The sequence below is a fragment of the Gekko japonicus genome, unplaced genomic scaffold (genome assembly GCF_001447785.1).
Source record: "Gekko japonicus isolate JY-2015 unplaced genomic scaffold, Gekko_japonicus_V1.1 scaffold173, whole genome shotgun sequence".
Lineage (NCBI taxonomy): Eukaryota > Metazoa > Chordata > Lepidosauria > Squamata > Gekkonidae > Gekko > Gekko japonicus.
In genome coordinates this window covers 144,862-163,726 of record NW_015161407.1, presented here as the reverse complement: position 1 = coordinate 163,726, position 18,865 = coordinate 144,862, and the positions used below count along the sequence as shown (strand labels likewise).

At 46.0% G+C, this 18,865-nt stretch overlaps 1 protein-coding gene across 1 annotated transcript in view; it reads right to left on the bottom strand.

The window, feature by feature from the left end:
* The window catches only part of HADH (hydroxyacyl-CoA dehydrogenase), a 39,000-nt gene that overhangs the window by 13,687 nt on the left and 6,448 nt on the right, over nt 1–18,865 (bottom strand). The window contains exons 2-5 of the mRNA XM_015426338.1: nt 13,425–13,553; nt 9,940–10,097; nt 3,712–3,838; nt 562–651 (exon numbers count right to left, since the gene is read on the bottom strand). Of these exons, the coding sequence (XP_015281824.1) occupies nt 562–651; nt 3,712–3,838; nt 9,940–10,097; nt 13,425–13,553 (504 nt within the window). The remainder of the gene's footprint in view (nt 1–561; nt 652–3,711; nt 3,839–9,939; nt 10,098–13,424; nt 13,554–18,865) is intronic.

The window sequence follows — 18,865 nt, the reverse complement described above, 5'->3', positions numbered from 1 at the left end:
GTCAGTGGGTGAAGACCTTTTTTGTCTTGTTTGACGTACCCCCCCATAACTGTTACTGGCCGTCCTCCCTGGTTCGAGTGATGTCTGTGTGTGCGTTTTTATTTAATTATTTTATAATTTTAAATGCTGATTTTAATTGTTCAATGTTTCATGTGCAGTGCCTTGGGGGCCCTGGTCGGGTGGAAAGGTGGCATAAAAATGTTCTAAATAAAACAAACAAACATATACCTGTGTGCTCCCAGAATGGGAAAAGAATGTGCTGCTACTTGCAAAGAGATTTCATTTCATTCACTACCTAGCAAGCTGTTGCCTTTGAATGGTGGTTTTAAACGTGTATTTTACTGTATGTCTTATTATATTTTATATTCTGGCTTTGCCGCCTGTGAACTGCCCTGAGCGTTTGGGAGGGCGGGATAGAAATAAAATAAATAAATAAATAAAAATAAAAACAAACAAAATGATACCCTCTTATAGGTCAGAGAAGAAAATCCGTAATGTACACTAAAACATTTTTAAATGAATCTCTTTAGCTGCTCACAGCTCAACTTAAGATTTACTTACCTTGCAAGACACAGGGGTTTTCCCCAGTGCTCTCGTAAAATCCACGAGAGATTCGAAAGTCTTCTGGCTGGTCATTGGTGCCTTGACAACCTAGCAAAAAAGTCACAGTTTGGTCTCAATGAGTGGGTTGTCCACTTGTGTCAATAGGAAGCAGTCTTCCAAAAACTAACCACTTTGCGATACCCCAATTAAAACAGTCACTCATACGTCATTCGTTCCTCAGACTGGGGGTTGAATCCAACCAGCTTTGAATCCAACCACTGGGGGTTGAATCCAACCACTGGGGACATAGTGAGGAGGAGGTTCCATTTGACCACCAAAAAGGCTACGCTGGGGATCAGGGGACCTGCATGGACAAAAGTCACATGAGTGGGGGGTGTAGTAAGGTGAGGAATCTGGAGAGGTTGGTCAGGAAAGCTGGATGGATTCAACCTAAGGAATCCTTATTTTCCTTTCAAACCAAGGGTATGAACAACATCGCACTGTCCTGGATAGCCCAGGCTAGCCCGATCTCGTCAGATCTCAGAAGCTAGGCAGGGTCAGCCCTGGCTAGAATTTGGATGGGAGGCCTCCAAGGATTACCAGGGTCATGATACGGAAGGCAGGCAATGGCAAACCACCTCTGAATGTCTCTTGCCTTGAAAACCCTACGGGGTTGCCATAAGTCAGCTATGACTTGATGAGGGGAAATCTACGGGAGAAGGAGGAGGAGGAGGAGGAGATTGGATCTATACTCTGCCCTTCACTACCTGAAGGAATCTCAGAGTGGCTTACAATCCCTTCCCCTCCCCACAACAGACACCCTGTGAGGTAGGTGGGGCTGAGAGAGCTCTCTCGAGAACTGCCCTCGAGAGAACAGGTCTGTATGAACTTATGACTGACCCAAGGTCACACCAGCAGCTGCATGTGGAGAAATGGGGATTCTCCCAGATTAGAGTTGGTGCTTCTAACCACTACGCCAAACTGGCTCTCAGCTATGATACACAGAGCATTAATTTCCAGTGGTAATCTCATAGAAAGCTGGGACACAATGATAGCGGGCAGCATTAGTAATGCTCCCATAACATCAGTGAGAGCCCATAATATTTTTTCCCCCTGATTCAATTAACACTTCAGAGAGGGAGGCAAAAATTACCCCCTCCCCAAATTACCATAGCAATTCAAAGGGTCCTGCAACCTACACCTCAATTCTTCTACATCTCTAGTCTGCAAGAGATCTAGAAACAATGAGCAAGGCTTGCACGGCTGAACAGCAGTCCTACATGTGATTCCACCTGCCCCTTTTCTCCTTTGGCCATCCTAACTTTTCTCCTCCCATCCAGCATCAGCCATTTTCTAGCCTTGCCAGTGTAAAGCTAGCTAAGAAAGCTAACTCGCTGATGCCTCCACTCTTTATCTAAGGGAGCAGCAGGGAGACCCACCCCCCCACTGCTAAGGCAAGCCTTCTGCGGGGTGCATCCTGTCCACATGCTGCCAGCAGCTGGTATAGTTTGCACCTTTCAGTTGGCACAGGTGCCAACCTCCCGGTGGGGCCTGGAGACGCGCTCTGGGCAGTGGGGGGGGAATGATTCCACCTGCCCCTTTTCTCCTTTGGCCATCCTAACTTTTCTCCTCCCATCCAGCATCAGCCATTTTCTAGCCTTGCCAGTGTAAAGCTAGCTAAGAAAGCTAACTCGCTGATGCCTCCACTCTTTATCTAAGGGAGCAGCAGGGAGACCCACCCCCCCACTGCTAAGGCAAGCCTTCTGCGGGGTGCATCCTGTCCACATGCTGCCAGCAGCTGGTATAGTTTGCACCTTTCAGTTGCATCAATATTATTGCATGGGATGCCTTTCCAATTCTAATTACAAGCACACACAGAGAAAAAGTCCCAATAAGATCCAGCAATTCACGTTGAAAATGCAAGACATCCAATAGGTCATACCATCTTTGAAACGATTTAGATTGGATTCTTTTTGAAAGTGTGGTTGGTAGCCCACTTTGAAGTCTTTCCTTAGTTATCTTGAACACTGATGGTGTTTTAAAGCGGATATTGGAGAACTTAAATGAATTAATATAATAATATCCATTCCTGAGGAAACAGTAGTCCATCTCTGAAGAAGATATCTGAAACAAAGGAAAGGACTTATCTGGAATCTTCGTGAGGATTCTAGACCTATTGGATGTGTTGCGTTCTCCATGTGAATTGCTGGATCTTTTCTGGACCGTCTTTATAGTTTGGAATGATGTATTTTGTATGCTGATATCATTCATTTGGTTGTATGTCAGTATTATATTGCCACATAAGAATTACAATACACATGAATACAGTTGTATAACTTTATTAGCATTTATTCTTCACCATCTTTTTTGTGCTTGTAGCTATTTGGACTGTGATTCTTGTTGTTCTGTTGCAAATTCTAATCACACATACTCTGGTTTTAGCTGAATACGTATTGCATTACAATTAAGTAGGTATTTCAGCTTTTAAGATGAGATGAAGCAGAAAGTGCATCTGAGATTATTTGGCTCTGGGTGGCTATGTCGCCTGGACTATGACAAGAGTCAGTGGCGGGAGGACATGTGCAAGAAGTACAGCCTCTACCTGCGCTGTGGTTCAGTTTTCTAGCTGTCTACAGTGTGCTTTTAACCTCTTGCCTCCACAACAGACTTTTAGGACCACAAGTGGGATGTATGAGAACTGGCACAGTGTAGTAGGTAAAGAGTCCACCTAGGAAGTGGGAGATCTAGTTTTGAATGCCCGCTCAGCCATGGAAGCTTGCTGGGTGGACTTGGGCCAGTCACACACTCTCAGCCTAACCTGCCCACATAGGTTTGTTACAAGGTTAACACGGAGGAGAAGAGAACAATGGAAGCCATTTTGGCTCTTCATTGTGGAGAAAGGCCAGATATAAATGAAGTAAATAAAATAAATAAATGAGGAGAAGTGAGAAGGGCCGTGGCTCCCATCCTACTTAAGCACTGTCCATCTTCATTCAACCACGCTCTTAATAAAGCCGTTTTCGTGTTCCTGGGGCCCCATGTACAGGCTGCTGGACCAGACTAGCAACTAAAAGCCACCTCCCCCAAAAGCTTGAACACCACAACAATAGCGATGTATATTTCTCAACTGATATTTTTTTCCATAGAATATTTGAGAAGACCCCTTACCTCAACAAGCTTCATCAAAGGCACGGGATTGAAGAAGTGTAGGCCCCCAAAACGGTCCTGCCTAGTAGTAGCGTTGGCCATCTCTGTAATGGGCAAGGATGAAGTGTTACTAGCAAATATCGTGTGTCTGTGGGGAGACAATATACAATGGGTGTTAGATACATCTTGAGGCAGGAAAGGCTACTTTACGATTTAAAATGATTAAACCAACAGAGAGACCCTTGTAATCCATGTAGGACTCTCTGTAAGAAAAAAAAATCCCCCTTTTTGTCCTCTCAAAACACAGCATTATGAGGGAAAGTAACTCCACCCGACTGCCCTTCTTCCTGAAATCCCCCCCCCGCCTTACTTTGTTGCATTTTGTTTCAGAAGGTATCCAGTCTCTCAGTAGAAGCTTAAGGGGACGTCAGGGAAGCAGGGAAGGTTCACTTCCTCAAACTTCTTCTGCTTGTGCAAGTTTGGATCTAACCCAATTCAGGCCCATAGCCAGGATTTTTTAATTCAGGGGGCCTTTAAATAAGTCGGGAGGCACCCCGCACACACTTATGCACCCCCTCAAAGGAGCGCCTGGGCTGGATGGGAAGTCGGGGAGGCTTGGCAGTAAGTCAGGGGGCTGGGACCTGAGATGCCCCACTATATTTATGGGCCTGACCCAATTACTAGAACTGGAGGTGACAGAGATATTGGGGCTGGCACCGGGTCTGAACTCGAGCAACCAGTGTGTGACCCCGAGAAGACAAAGAGTGGCAAGTCTACGGGCACCTGCCCGAAAACGCACGCCCTCTCCCAATTCCCCAAGAGACAGGACAGCCCCGATCTGGGATGATCCGGCCAGGTCGGGGCTTAATGCTGGTGGAGATGACATGGAGGGAGAGGCTCAGTCAACCCTTCCACAAACCCCTGATCGCTGGGACAAGCCAGGCGGGTCGGGGTCTGGTGAGGAGGCAGAAGAAAGGGGACCCGAGGAGGAGCCCCTGCATTAGTGCCTGAGCTGCCTGAAACCCCAAGGCGGGTCGTGGCCCCTCCGAGAAGGTGAGTCTCTTTCAGCCCCACCAACTTACGGAAGGAGGAGAGGCGATTGAAAGAGATCCTGCAACAGTTAAATGAGTAACTGCCCCAAGTGATACATGAGCTGGTGGAGCAAGAGACTGCCAAGGTACTCGAGGGGGCAAGAATACCCAGATGTGGGGAGACGCCCGACCGTTGGCAACCTCATGATGCACTAGAAGCAACATTCGACAGCTCCCCAGAGAAGGCATGATTCTTTGGGATCCAGGTGTGTACCATGTTGAATGAGTGGGGCCATACCTTTTTGTCGGATGAACAACGCGTGGATTACACTCGCTCGCAGCTTTGAGACGACTGAGCGGCTGACTGGTTTGTGGGGCTCTACAACGTAGCCGCCCCAGAGCTGAGAGATGTTGATGCCTTTATGCAAGCCTTGAGGCACCAGTTCGAGGACCCGCTTGAACTTGAGAAAGCCCGGATCTGGCTGCGAGGGCTGCGCCAAGGCACCCGGTCGGTGCAAAAGTACTCTGATGAGTTCAAGGCGATGGTGGCCAATCTCCAGGGCTGGCTGGAGGAGGTCCTCATTGAGTCCTACCGAGCCGGAGGGCCCTTACCCACCCTGGACTCCCCCGACTCTCAGGGGATCCAGGTGTGTACCATGTTGAATGAGTGGGGCCATACCTTTTTGTCGGATGAACAACGCGTGGATTACACTCGCTCGCAGCTTTGAGACGACTGAGCGGCTGACTGGTTTGTGGGGCTCTACAACGTAGCCGCCCCAGAGCTGAGAGATGTTGATGCCTTTATGCAAGCCTTGAGGCACCAGTTCGAGGACCCGCTTGAACTTGAGAAAGCCCGGATCTGGCTGCGAGGGCTGCGCCAAGGCACCCGGTCGGTGCAAAAGTACTCTGATGAGTTCAAGGCGATGGTGGCCAATCTCCAGGGCTGGCTGGAGGAGGTCCTCATTGAGTCCTACCGAGCCGGAGGGCCCTTACCCACCCTGGACTCCCCCGACTCTCAGCAAGGGGATGCCCAATACTGGTAGGCCAATGTGATGAAAGGGTGGGAGGTGCTCCAAAAGACTTTGAACAAGGCAAAAGATTATAAAAAACATGCTGACAAGTCCCATGGCCCTGAATGGGAGTTACAGTCTGGGGACTCTGGTATATTTCTACCAAACACTTGAAAGGGATTCAGCCTGGGAGGAAACTGGACCCTATAAGGTGACTCATGTGATCAATAAGGTGACTGTTGAAGTTGACTTACCTAAAAATTTGTGTCATGTGCATCCTGTTTTTCACTGCAGCCTAGTGAAAAAAGACCCAGGACCCTCACCTTGGACTCCAGCTCCTCCCCCCCTCCTGATCGACAGCAATCCCCACCAAGTCGTAGAGACAATCCTGGATAGTAAAATCAAGTGGGGCCAATTGTTCTACCTAATCAAGTGGAAGGACTTTGGGCCCGAGTACCAGGAGTGGGTGGCATCCAAGCATGTTCGTGCTGCTCGCCTCATCAAAAATGCTTGGAAGCTATTTAAAACCCCACTAATTGAAGCCCTTATAGAATGCATTCCTGTCAAGCTCAGGTCTCACTTGGTCTTTCTGGCCTGTTTATCTCTTGCTTAGCCATTGTGTCTCTTTCTAAGTTGTATTTTACCTTCGCTTGTCATCTTGCATTCCTACGGGGGGAGTGACTGTGGTGTGAAAGTTAGGGAGTAGCCGGGGTAATCTTTCCCGAAGAGAGCCTCATGCGTTCTTCTCATGATGGAAGACCTTGAAGATGTCTATGCTTTGCCTACGTTAGAGGGCAACACATATCTGTTCAGGTTGCCATGGTTACGCAAGGGGGTTAGAGTATGATGTGAGGGGAGCTGGGCGGATGAAACTTTATTGCCTTTTCCTATATCTAGAGTGTGTCCAGCAATTAGTTTCAGTTCTGACAAAAAGCTCTTGAATCTACAGTTATCATTTCTCAATAAAAGCTATAACATTTTATAGCGTGTGTGGAGAGTGTTTAACTGGGAACCTGACATGTACAAATACGGAATCTAAATTTGGACAAACCTCCACATTTTACTACAGGGTGGAGTTTGTGGTCACAGTGAGGATACTTTGTTAAAAACAAAAACCTTCAACTGAGGGCATCTTCATATACAGGAAGCTCACTCTCTGGATGTGTGCATGAAAGGTTGCACCACACGTATAAAAATAATCTGTATGTTAACTAAAGGGTGTTAAGAGATGCTAGTGAGACTTCTGTGATGATCATGCCAGCCAAACAGCCCTGGATTTTTCTCAACAGTTTGAAGCCAAATTTTAGATAAAAGCTACTTTTAAAAGGACAGATTTGGGCTTCTTAAAAATCCAATGATCACTCTCACATACACCCTTAATGAACCCCCCCCTCCCCAAACACATTTTCAGCATCACTCACTGGGTTACCAAACAAGCAGCAGATGAAAAATATTACTACTAGGACACCTCTTAGGCAGGAAAAAATAAGTCGACTGAACTAATAACCCTAGAAACTGAATCGGATTGCACTGAGACAGTAGGCATCAATCTACTGCCACTCAACAGCTCCTAGGAGTGCTGTGACTCAGAGACACCGAAAGAAGAGAGTCTGGGTGAAAAAGGAAGCCTGAACATACTCCAGAGACACATAAACAGAGAGCTGAAACATTTACCTGAACTAGAACTTCAGGTTAACCTCTTCATTAATTGATAAAGCAGAGACTCAAGACTTTTCAAAAGGGCCAACAGGCTGCACAAAGGCAGCAATGAAAGCCTGCTTTCCTTATTGCCATAATATTGTCACAGTTAAGAGCAGATCTCCTTTTGCTTCAGGACATGGAAGGGAGGACCTCTGTGTTTTACAGCAAGCTCATCTCATGTTTTTATGTCAAATAAAAACTAGAAAGTCAACTGCAGTTTTACAATCTTGTTAACCTCCAATAGATTGTTTCTACCACCTAAGATGAGCATTGACTGTTTTGACTGCCGGTGGTTCTGATGCAGAGACTGGTCTTTCTCCAACACCTGCAGCCCAAGATCCTTTTATCCGAGCTGCCAAGGACTCCATTCACTGAGTTCTGGCGGTGGTTCTGATGCAGAGACTGGTCTTTCTCCAATACCTGCAGCCCAAGATCGTTTTATCCGAGCTGCCAAGGACTGAGCCTTCATCCAAAGCATGTGCTCCATTCACTGAGCTAGAATGGGAGAGCATTCCCTTTACAAAAAAAAATGGGGCTTTTGTATTTTGGCTCTTGGGGGCAAAAGAACCAAAATTAGTTCAGTCCTTGAAACAAAATGAAGAAATATCAATGTACAGGGCACATGTAAGGAAAGTGGAAGTTAGGCTGATGTGATGGTTAAGGAGGCTGATTAGGACTTTGCAGACCTGGGTTCAACTACCCCTCAGTCACTGGGTGATCTTGGGCCAATCACTCTCTCTCTCAGCCTAACCTACCTTGCAGGGTGGTTGTGAGGACAAAATAGAGGAGAAGAGAATAATGTAAGCCAGTTTGGGTCTCTATTCGGAAAGGCAGGGTATAAATGAATTAAATAAATAATAAATAGACTTCCCAGGGTCTCAGTCCCTAAGCCGCTTCCTGGGAACTGTGACAAGTCTAGGCCCTACATTCAGATGGGCTTTGAGCACCCGCAAGAGTGGGCCTATCTTATGAGATCGGGGAAGGCTAGACCGCAGAAACCGTGATTCATAGTGAAAGCTAAAGCGATTGGTGCCCAGTGCCCACTTTCTACCATGGAGGAAGAAGATTATGGCTTGGATCCTATGACAGTGTCCCCCTCGCTCCTCTCTCCAGTGGCTGCGGAGGCTTTCTTCCACCGTGGTGCTCGCTTCCGCTGCCACTAACACTTTTGCAGGTGCAAGACAAATGTTTTTCAGGGAGCCCCAATGTTCCCTCTAAGCTATGGAGCCCTGTGAGTAAAAATTCTACTTTGTGAGCTACTGGCATTAAAGTTGAGAGCGAGGGATTTGGCTACTGCATAAATGAGTTTGCTCTGGAGCCCTCCTTCCTGAGCTGAGACAAAAATGTGTGAGCCAGAGGCTAAAAAACTGTGAGCTAGCTCACACTAACTCAGTTTAGACGGAACACTGCACAGGAGTGCCAGAAGTAGCAGAGAAAAGCTTCCACAATGGTTGGAGGGAGCGTGAGGAGAACAATGTCACAGGCCCCAAGCCGGTGTCTTCATAGTAGCCAGGAGACACACAAGCATTCAGTCCAGTACAGATACAAGTATAGGCACAGACAGTCTCAAATATGCCCTTTTCCCTGTGCTGCAGCCATTTTGCTAATTATTCTATTCGTCCAGTGGGGGAGGGAGTGTGTCCCAACGCTGCTCATTTAAGAGCATGAGACTTCAGATCCTAAGGTAGCAATGAATATTGAACCTTTTCAGTACAACATAGGTGGGACTTCACTTAAATAATTCATCAGTGGCGGTTCTCTGGAATCTTTTAATCTTTGCTCACAAGCAAGATACCAGAGCATTGCTTTACTTTCACTCTCTCAGAAGTTAATGCCTTCACTCAGTTTCAGACTTCCCTAGAGAACAGAGGACAAGGTGATCTTCAAATGCTAATTTAATCACATAATGATTAGAATGAAAGCATGACCGTTGTGTTTTTTTTTGGGGGGGGGGGAATCTAGGAGTCTTGCAATGTAGTTTTATTCCTGAATAAACTTCCACACACTAGAACCCATGACAAAGTGAGCTCTAATCTGTAAAACCCATGCTGGAATAAAAATGTGTTACTTATTCTTTAAAGTGCCATAAGACTTCTCGGGATAGGAGAAGAGGAGGAGGAAGATTGGATTTATGCCCCATCCTTTACTACCCGAAGGAGTCTCAGAGTGGCTTACAATCCCTTTCCCTTCCCCTCCCCACAACAGACACCCTGTGAGGTGGGTGGAGCTGAGAGAGCTCTTTTGAGAACTGCTCTTTCAGGAACAGCTCTGAGAGAACTGTGACTGACCCAAGGTAAAAACAGCAGCTGCATGTGGAGGAGTGGAGAATCAAACCTGGTTCTCCCAGATTACAGTTTGCACGCCTAAGCACTACACCAAACTGGCTAGGAATTAGTCTGTCTTCTTACTGCCCCTCCCCTCAAATACATAGGCGCATACTGCAAAGCAAGCTAACAGGCAACGGCAGTTGGATTTTGCATTCATTTCAAGTGATTTTAAGAACGTACTCAGGTGCAAACTTATCCAGCGTCTTGAAAAGCTCATTTTTCACGGCTACGTTTTCCACAATGGCCTCCACAACAAGGTCGGTGCTGTGTACGACAGAGACTGGATCTGTGCTTGTCGTCAGGTTCTTTAAGACCTTCTCAATGTACTGAGTGCCTTCCTGAACAAGTGAAGATTAAAAAAAAAAAGACCAATTCATTTAGTTTCACAGGAATATTCCTATTCCAACTATAACTGGCTCGAACAAAGAACAGTTTTATTAATTTTACTAATGATTTCTTTTTAAAAAGCAACCACTAAGCATGGAAGACACCAACAGTATTGTTCACCCCCACCTCCAGCAAAAAAAGGCCCCAGTTCAGAGATCTTGTGGCATGCAAGATTCTCCACGTGCACACCTGTGAAACAGACAGAGCAGTGGGATGCAGCCTCATCGCCTCCCCATCCAACTGGTGTTTTGGTATACAGCACTGTGCATATAACTGCTCCAAAATTTAACATTTTTATCACATTCTTTCTACAAGAAGCTACAGGGGGCATACATGCAGTATTCTACAAAGTCATCTGGCCTCATACAAGGGGCAAGGAGGGTTCTCATCTTGGTGACTGAAATCATAGAATTAGGATTGACTGCAAAATGAGGCTCGCCTGTGGCCTCTGAACAGGGCAGGGCCCTGACCGTAGGAGCAGATGGCTGCACTTCCCGTCCATGAATGCATGCATGCATGAGGGTCTGAAGAAAGGGAGGCTGCCCCCTGCTTAGCCCAACCCAGGAACAACCCAGCAGAAGACACGAAAACAGAAACAAGAGGAACTCTCATTTTACAGAATCAGGGGTGAGTTATTACCTCAGCCCTGCAGGAAGCTGGAGGGAGAATGGTAGCACTGAGCAGTTCAGGGCATGCAGCATCAGGAGGCAGGAAGGGAAGAAGGGGAAGGGAATCTAAAACAGGTATGGGAGGTGGGGGTACAGCCGCAGGAGGTAGTCTCTCTCTGAATGGCTATATCCTTATTGAACTGGCTTGATCTTCCATGTGAATGGAATGATTAAAATCTGGGTGTACTGCAGGCACAAAACCAATGTGGGTATTTTGCAAGGATACTGAAACAGTGGGTATTCTGCAAGGCATCTGTGGTTTGGATAAATGATTTCTGTATGTTCAGCATATACAATGCTACAGATGGTGGGTGCCCTTAACCAGTTCCAGACAGAGCCACACTGATTTATTTCTTTGAGTCCCAACAACTGCCAACAATCCCAGTAGTTCCCATCCCACACCACTACGAAAAGCACCACATTATGTCCCATCTATTGTGCTATCTAGTAGGCCAGGGCAGAGATCTTTCTTCTAAGCTTTTTCCCCCAAAATTATATTTTGCACTGATTTTCTACTAATTTTTTTTCCTACTAAATTTTTAGGGAGTTTCCAGTGATGAGCCATTTGACCCTATGCCCATTTATTCAGAAATAAGTCCCACTGGGTTTAATAGGGCTTATTACCATGACCATATAAGTTCACCTTATACCTAGTCCAACAGTCCATATAGCCTTCCATTGCCCACTCTGCTGCCTGTGAATTTTGCCATCTTAACCATGCATCATCCCCAGTCCTGCTTCCCGTGATGCTCTTACCTGCCAGCACCTGAACTTAAAATTCTTTTGGATGCAAGGCATGCGCTCTAACCACTGAATGATTGACCTTCCCCTACAGTGCAAAAATTGTATGTGAAAAAGTGGGCTGTGTTCTGTGACTTCTTGCCACCCAAACTGCAGTAGCCTTTAGTGTGCTACAGTCCTCCCGTTCTTGGAAAATGTATCATTATTCCACACTTTTGTAGTAAAATTAATTTGGACAGGCATTTAAACTAAGCATTGTGCTGGCCCTTCAAATAGTTAATTTCCCCTGTTTTTATATAGACTGAAATTCTTCCATTTGGACCAGGAGGGCAAGGGATACTACTCCTAACTAGAAATGTGCAACTGTGTCTAAGTCTGAATTCCTGTTTACACTAACTAAAAATTAAATAATTTTTGTTAATGATTAACAAAGTTAGTATAAGGTCTGGTCATTCTAGGAGTTACCTCATTGTTACAATCAATACTGTAGCGGGATTGGGCATTAAAGCTGACTAGTAGAAAACAAAAGCTAGCAACAAAGCCTAGACACTATTTTTGGGGCCTCTCAGTACATAGGTACTCCTCCTTCCATCTCATCCTTAGAACAACCTTGCAAGGAATTTTAGATTGAGAGAAAGCATGAGCCAGAAATCACCCAGCAAGCTGAATGGCCAATGGAAATTTAAACCTTGGTCCTTCCAGTTGTAGACCAATATACTCCTCCATTACCCTCACTGCATATGTGGAGCCAATTCAGCAAGAATCACTGTGTGCAGAGTGCTTGTGGGCAGTGTTCCCTCTAAGCTGAGTTAGTGTGAGCTCACAGTTTTTTAACCTCCGCCTCACACATTTTTGTCTCAGCTCAGGAAGGAGGGCTCCAGAGGAAACTAATTTATGCAGTAGCCAAATTGCTCGCTCACAACTTTAATGCTAGTAGCTCACAAAGTAGAATTTTTGCTCACAAGACTCCACAGCTTAGAGAAGAGAAGAAGAGAAGAGATTGGATTTATACCCCGCCTTTCACCACCCAAAGGAGTCTCAGAGCAGCTTACAAACTCCTTTCCCTTCCCCTCCCCACAACAGACACCCTGTGAGGTAGGTGGGGCTGAGAGAGCTCTGACAGAAACCACTCTTTTTCAAGAACAGCTGTGCCAGAACTATGACTTGCCCAAGGTCATCCAGCAGGTGGAAGTGGAGGAGTGGGGAATCATATACCCGGTTCTCCCAGATTAGAGTCTGGTAACCCTTAACCACTACACCAAACTGGCTCTTGGGGGAGCATTGCTTGCAGGGTGGTTTCCCTGCTTACTGCTCCCCTTTCGAACACGTGAAGAATGCCCAGAAAGGTGAATTACAAATGGAAGTCTGCTTATGGTTGCAGGCTGCCTTTGACAGAGAGAGCCAGTGTGATGCAGTGGTTAGAGTGCCAGATTAGGACCTGTGAGATCCAGGTGTGAATTCCCACGCTGCCACGGAAGCTCACCGAGTGATCTTGGGCAAGCCACTGGCTTTCAGCCGAACCTACCCTCACAGGGCTGTTGCGAGGATAAAATGGAGGAGAGGAGAACAAGGTAGGCCACTTTGGGTCCTCCACGGGGGAGAAAGGTGGGGTATGAAGTAAGTCAATAAATAAATAACTCCAGAAAGGTGAGTTACACACGGAAGTCTGCTTAGGCTTGCAGGCTGCCTTTGACAGGCATGGAGAGACTGTGTGTCATTCTGTAATTCGTGGCAGCTTCTCAAAAGGGATCTGCTAAGAATATTTATTAATTTGACACTGCTGTACTTGTCTGTCTAAACAGTGGAGATCAAAAGGAACACAGAATAGGTTTGTCACATTTAACGACCATATAAATACTAAGATGTCACCTCGGGTTTGTCTGCAAACTTCTTCTTTGCCAGCTTTTTCAGACTCTCCTGAATTCCTTTCTTGGATTTATTTAATATTTCATCTGTTTGGTCCACCAGTATCACAGTGTGGCCAGTTGCTGCAGCAATCTACAGGAAACAAAAGAGGTTAGTCTACAACAGGGCTGGCCAAACTGTGGCTCAGGAGCCACATGCGGCTCTTTCACACATATTGTGCGGCTCCCGGCAGGGCGGCTGGGGAAGCTAAATATCATTACATTAGCAAACAAATTATCATTGGACAAATAAGTATCATTATCAATATCTGCTTTTACCGCTTTTGTTATTATTTCTGGCAGTCTCACTTAATGTTAATAAAAAGCAAATTCGCATATTTCCCAGGAAAAGTGTAATGTTCATGTCTTGCAGCTCTCAAACATCTGACGTTTATTCTGTGTGGCTCTTACGTTAAGCAAGTTTGGCTAACCCCTGGTCTACAATGACAAAGTCCTTCAAAGGAGAAACAGCCACCAAAACTATGCATATGACCCCATTGCCAATGATCTTGGTTCCCTGCAGATTGCTGCAAACAGCCCCACAAAGAACGACCCAGTACCCTGCAAAGACTTGCCAGGATGGAACAGGGTAGCGATGTAATCTTCCTTTTTTAAAAAAGCAACCCTTTAGAATATTCAAAATTGTATCATTTAAGCATTAACAAGCTCACTGTCTAGCCATTTGTTACCAGATCCGCTGCTGATTTTTGCTACAAAAACATTAAGGTGTCAGTTTTTATTACAGCTCACAGGCCGTTTAGAAGCAGGGTAAAAACAGATTAAAAGCTCCAGTTATAAATTAATTACCGCCATAAAATCTCTCCATGCATCACTCGGAATTAACATGTTTAAGTGCTCCCTTGTCAGGAAAACACACGTGTTGCAGGCACAGATGATCCTGGAATGGACAGGTAACTCTTCGCTAGCCTTGTTAAAACATGTAAACATTCACAGCAGCACATAAATGGTAAACAAATCCTTACTGTTTAATGTTTTATATCCCTAGAGCAAGAAGCTACTGGTAGCTTTTCTAGCCCAGTGCCATCTACTCTGACTGGCAGTGGTTCCCCAGCATCTCAGGTGGATCTTTCTCCCAATGCTGCTATTTGACATTCTTGTGACAAAGATGGTCGTGACTGAACCTGGCATTTCATACCTGCAAAGAAGGACCCTGCCCATGAGCTGTGGCACCTCCACACAAACAGGCTTGCATTCGGAGAAGCTAGAAAGCCTCTACCATCCGTACAATTTTCAATTATCCGAGTTATGGACTCAAATCAAAGCAATTTGTCCAGGCAGTGGATAGCCATGGGTACCCTGATCTCCTTTCCCCCAGAAGAAGAAAAATGGAACCAATGAGCAGTGAGAAAACACAAAGTGTTTTCCAAGACAGCAGAAGACAGCCGCACTACGAATGGAAAACGAAGGGCTCAGCTCAGGAAGTGCCCGAGCCAACCCTATGCTGGAAGGACCTCACATTTATCACTGTAGGAGGAGGTAAGCAGCAAAAATAGGCATGAGTGCTTGCGATGAGTGCTCATCTTGCAGGCAGCACAACTGTTTTGTTCTACTAAAGCTGCCACTAACAGTGGACTGAAGACCAAGCATGCCACAGAATCCAGGGCTGATTTCCAGAAATCTCCTGTTTTATACATTTCCCTAAGGCATCAGATGACAATACATTCTCCCAACATGCCAGATTCTGGCAAAGTGTTCAAAACTTGACAATGCTACTTAAAAAAACGGGGATGAACAAAATATTGCAATGAGCCAATAGGTTGCAATCCTGTTGATCAGTGCTCTATAGTATGCTAGCTGACAAACTGCCTGTCATTATGATAGGCAGAGCGAGTGAGCAGGGAAAGATTTTAGCCCCGTACAGTGCATAGCTGTGAATTCTGCATAAATGAAGGACAGATTTTAATTTAACCTCATCATAATTCCCCCAATAAAAATATTTTATTCCTATTCAATTAGATTTAGTAGAAATAAATTGATCTTAGGGCAGATAGGCACACTCAAGGTCACCATGATGATTCACAGAGCAATTTTAGCCCCTTCTAAAACATGGGCCTCGGTGGCTCAGGGGTTAAGACACTGAGTTGCAGACTGGAAGATCTGTAGCTCGGCAGTTCGAGACCCTAGTGCCGCGTGACAGAGTGAGCTCCCGTCTCTGGCCCCAGCTCCTGTCAGCCTAGCAGTTCGAAAGCAAGAAACTGCAAGTAGATAAATAGGTACCACTTCGGTGGGAAGGCTTGGAGACGAGCACCACCCCCTAGAGTCAGATTTGACTAGCTTTCGAGGAAGGGAAAACATGTCCAAGACTGCAGCTTGTCTCTTGCCTCTAAGAATTCAGTGGGAACAGACAGCTCAGGCTAGCCTCAACTCGTCAGATCTCGGAAGCTAAGCAGGGTTGGCCCTGGCTAGTATTTGGATGGGAGACCACCAAGGAATACCAGGGTACACAGAGGCAGGCAGTAGCTAACCACCTCTGACCATTTCTTGCCTTGAAAACCCCACAGGGTCGCCATAAGTCATCTGTGACTTGACGGCTCTTTCCACCACCACAGAGAATCAGGCCTGCTCCTTTCAACACAGCCCCAGTTTGGTTTCTGGTTCTTGCAGCCCGAGATGCAACAAGTAGATATATTAAAGCTGGTATTACTTAACCTCTTATCTGGATCACAAAGCAACTGCTTTTGTTTCTCAACTCTTCTTCCATCCCCACCTCTCTACTCCATGAGCCATTAATGTTAAATCTGTAATGGGCTTTGAAGCCCAAGATGCATAAGAGATACTCTTACTGGATTTACTTCTAGAACAAAGTTTGAGTCCAGTGGCACCTTTAAGACCAGCAACGGTTTATTCAAGTGGTGAGCTTTTGTGTGACACATTGAAATGGAAGTTATCAGTCCATACATGTAGGTAGAGGGTGAACAGCAAATTAGCATACAACATAATGAAGATGTTTTAACAGATGTGAGAACAAAACAGGAATAACAAGCTTAATTTGTACGGTCATAATTTGTTTGGATTCAATTCGGGGGGTGGGAGACACAGTGAGGCAAAGAAATATGTCTAAATTGGAGACTAATGTGTAATTGTATCCTTCTTAATTGTGGGGTGCTTAGAGTAATTAACCGAGATCCTGTTGTTACCTTCTGTCTTCTCTCGCGCATGGAGGTAACTAACAGCATCCTACTCTTTGAGGTGCAGTGCTCTATCTCCTCTGTCATTAGACCAGAGAAATACATTTCATTTTACCATTCTATATTCTTTGCATTGCATTACAACCACTATTCCGATCTACTATGATATACAGAGGAACACAGATGTATTCAGATGCCACAGATGGACCACAGTTAGTTCATGACACTGACAAGCCTGAAATCCTTGGCCTTGGAGGTTCACACACTTTCTCTTTGCCCTTTCTTCCTTTATGCACATAATGGAGACTTCCTGGTTCATGTGAAGGGTTCCCTAAACCAAGGTTGGTTGACATGTACCAACTGATATTCTTTAATAAACTGATATTCGTCTCTTGTCTACAAACTAGGATTCTAAGCCAAGCTTTAACTGTGGTTTAGAATCCAGCCTGTGGGGGGAACGCAAGCTTTTATTTGTTGCAAGCACCAGAATTCAGAAGAGTTACACTATGCAATCCCCACCTTGAGTTGCAGTGAGAAAGGCAGAGTATAAGTAACACAGAGAAATAAAATAGCCCACTTTGGTTCCTGAACCAGGAAGTCTTCCAACACAGCTTGACATGAGAGACGGGAAAGGAGAAGGGAGCACATGAACCTCAACAATTTTAGGCTTGTGTTTCTTCATCTGTGGGGGATATCAGTAGATCCAAGGGGATCCTGGCAGAGGAACATGGTCTCCTAAGAACCCGGGCCCGCTGGCTGTTCAGCAATTTACGGGAAAATTCTAGAAGTACATACAGGACTGTAGAGGGCCCGTGTAAGCATGAGAGCACTGGTGAGACATGTTTCTGATGACCCAGCCCTGCCAGGAGTTTAAGGTCACCCCACAGAGAGAACATGTCAAAAATCTCAAAGTTACAAAGGCATATAAAAGACCATGGCTTGGATCCAACAGCATCTGCAGAAATAATGGGGGAGGGGGGAGAGGGCAGACGCTCACCCAGACATCACTCTAGATCTCTTTCTGACTGGAACAGTGTGTGTGTCAGTAAACGTAGTTGAAAAATCAGTAAATATAGGATTCCGGGAGTGGGGTGGGGGTGGGGATGGAGCCATGCTTGGATGTTTCTGCAGACAGAAACACAAAGCACAACTTTCTCACTGCCCCCACACTGCAACCAGATGTCTTGCCATCCACAGGAGCATTCAGGTGGATCTAAGCCCATTGCTAAAACTAACATGAGTGGCACTGTTGTGTCCACTGACCGCCACCTGAGGTCAGCACACACACCTGAGCTTCAGTCCTGGACAACAATGGGGACTAGGATCCTAGCCCTACACTGGGGAACCAATGGGAACCATGGCGGGAGATTCAAACCCACCAATGGTGACCAGGGGGGTGTCCCCAGGTTTGTATATAGTTGGCCTGCCGGCCGTTTGTGGGCCCTTCTTGTTGTGTACTGAATAAAGCGTGCGATGCACCACCACGTAGTCTATCGTTTGTTCGGGCGACCACCCACTACATAACAGTGGCGACGAAGGTGGGATGATCGCCCTCCTAAACAACGACCCTAAGCCGCGCAGCCAAGCCGGACCTCAAGAGCGCAGCGCACGCCGCTCGCCGGACAGCCGCACGTCGCCAGCCGCCGCCTGAGCTGACGCCGCCACCGGTGAGCTCCACTGTAAGAATGCTTGTTCCCCCCAAAAGTCTCCAGATTTGTGACCCTCCCTGGATATTGGAGTTCTAAAAGACTTGGTCTCGCTTCCAAAGAGGAACCAATGCATTATGGGTCTTCCATTGTTTATTCTTCAAATTTTGTACAGAGTCCTTTGTGCCCAGAGTGTGCTGTGTCTGTCAATGCCCGTGGTTCATTTGCACTAGAGTAACTTAGCTGCTAAGAGATGGCACTGCGAATCAAGGATTCCCGCTCTGAATCTCGTGAACTAATTAGGTCGCCGTAGGCAAGCCATTCTCTCTTAGCCTCAGCCTGCTATCCAATCACAATATCATTCTGCTGCACCATGATATAGATGAAATACTTTGACTGCTTAAAAGTCAGAGGGAAATGCAAAGTCTAAATTCTTTTATTTTCTCCCCTTTGTGTTACCAACACATGCTGCAAAAGGGCAATCTTGATGCAATTGCATGTACAGCTTTCGTCGAGATCCTTTCGGCGAGGTGATTTACCCGTCCATGAGATTACCTCCTCATGTCAGTACAACACCATACCCACACAAAAAGAACTGTTATACAGTGGTA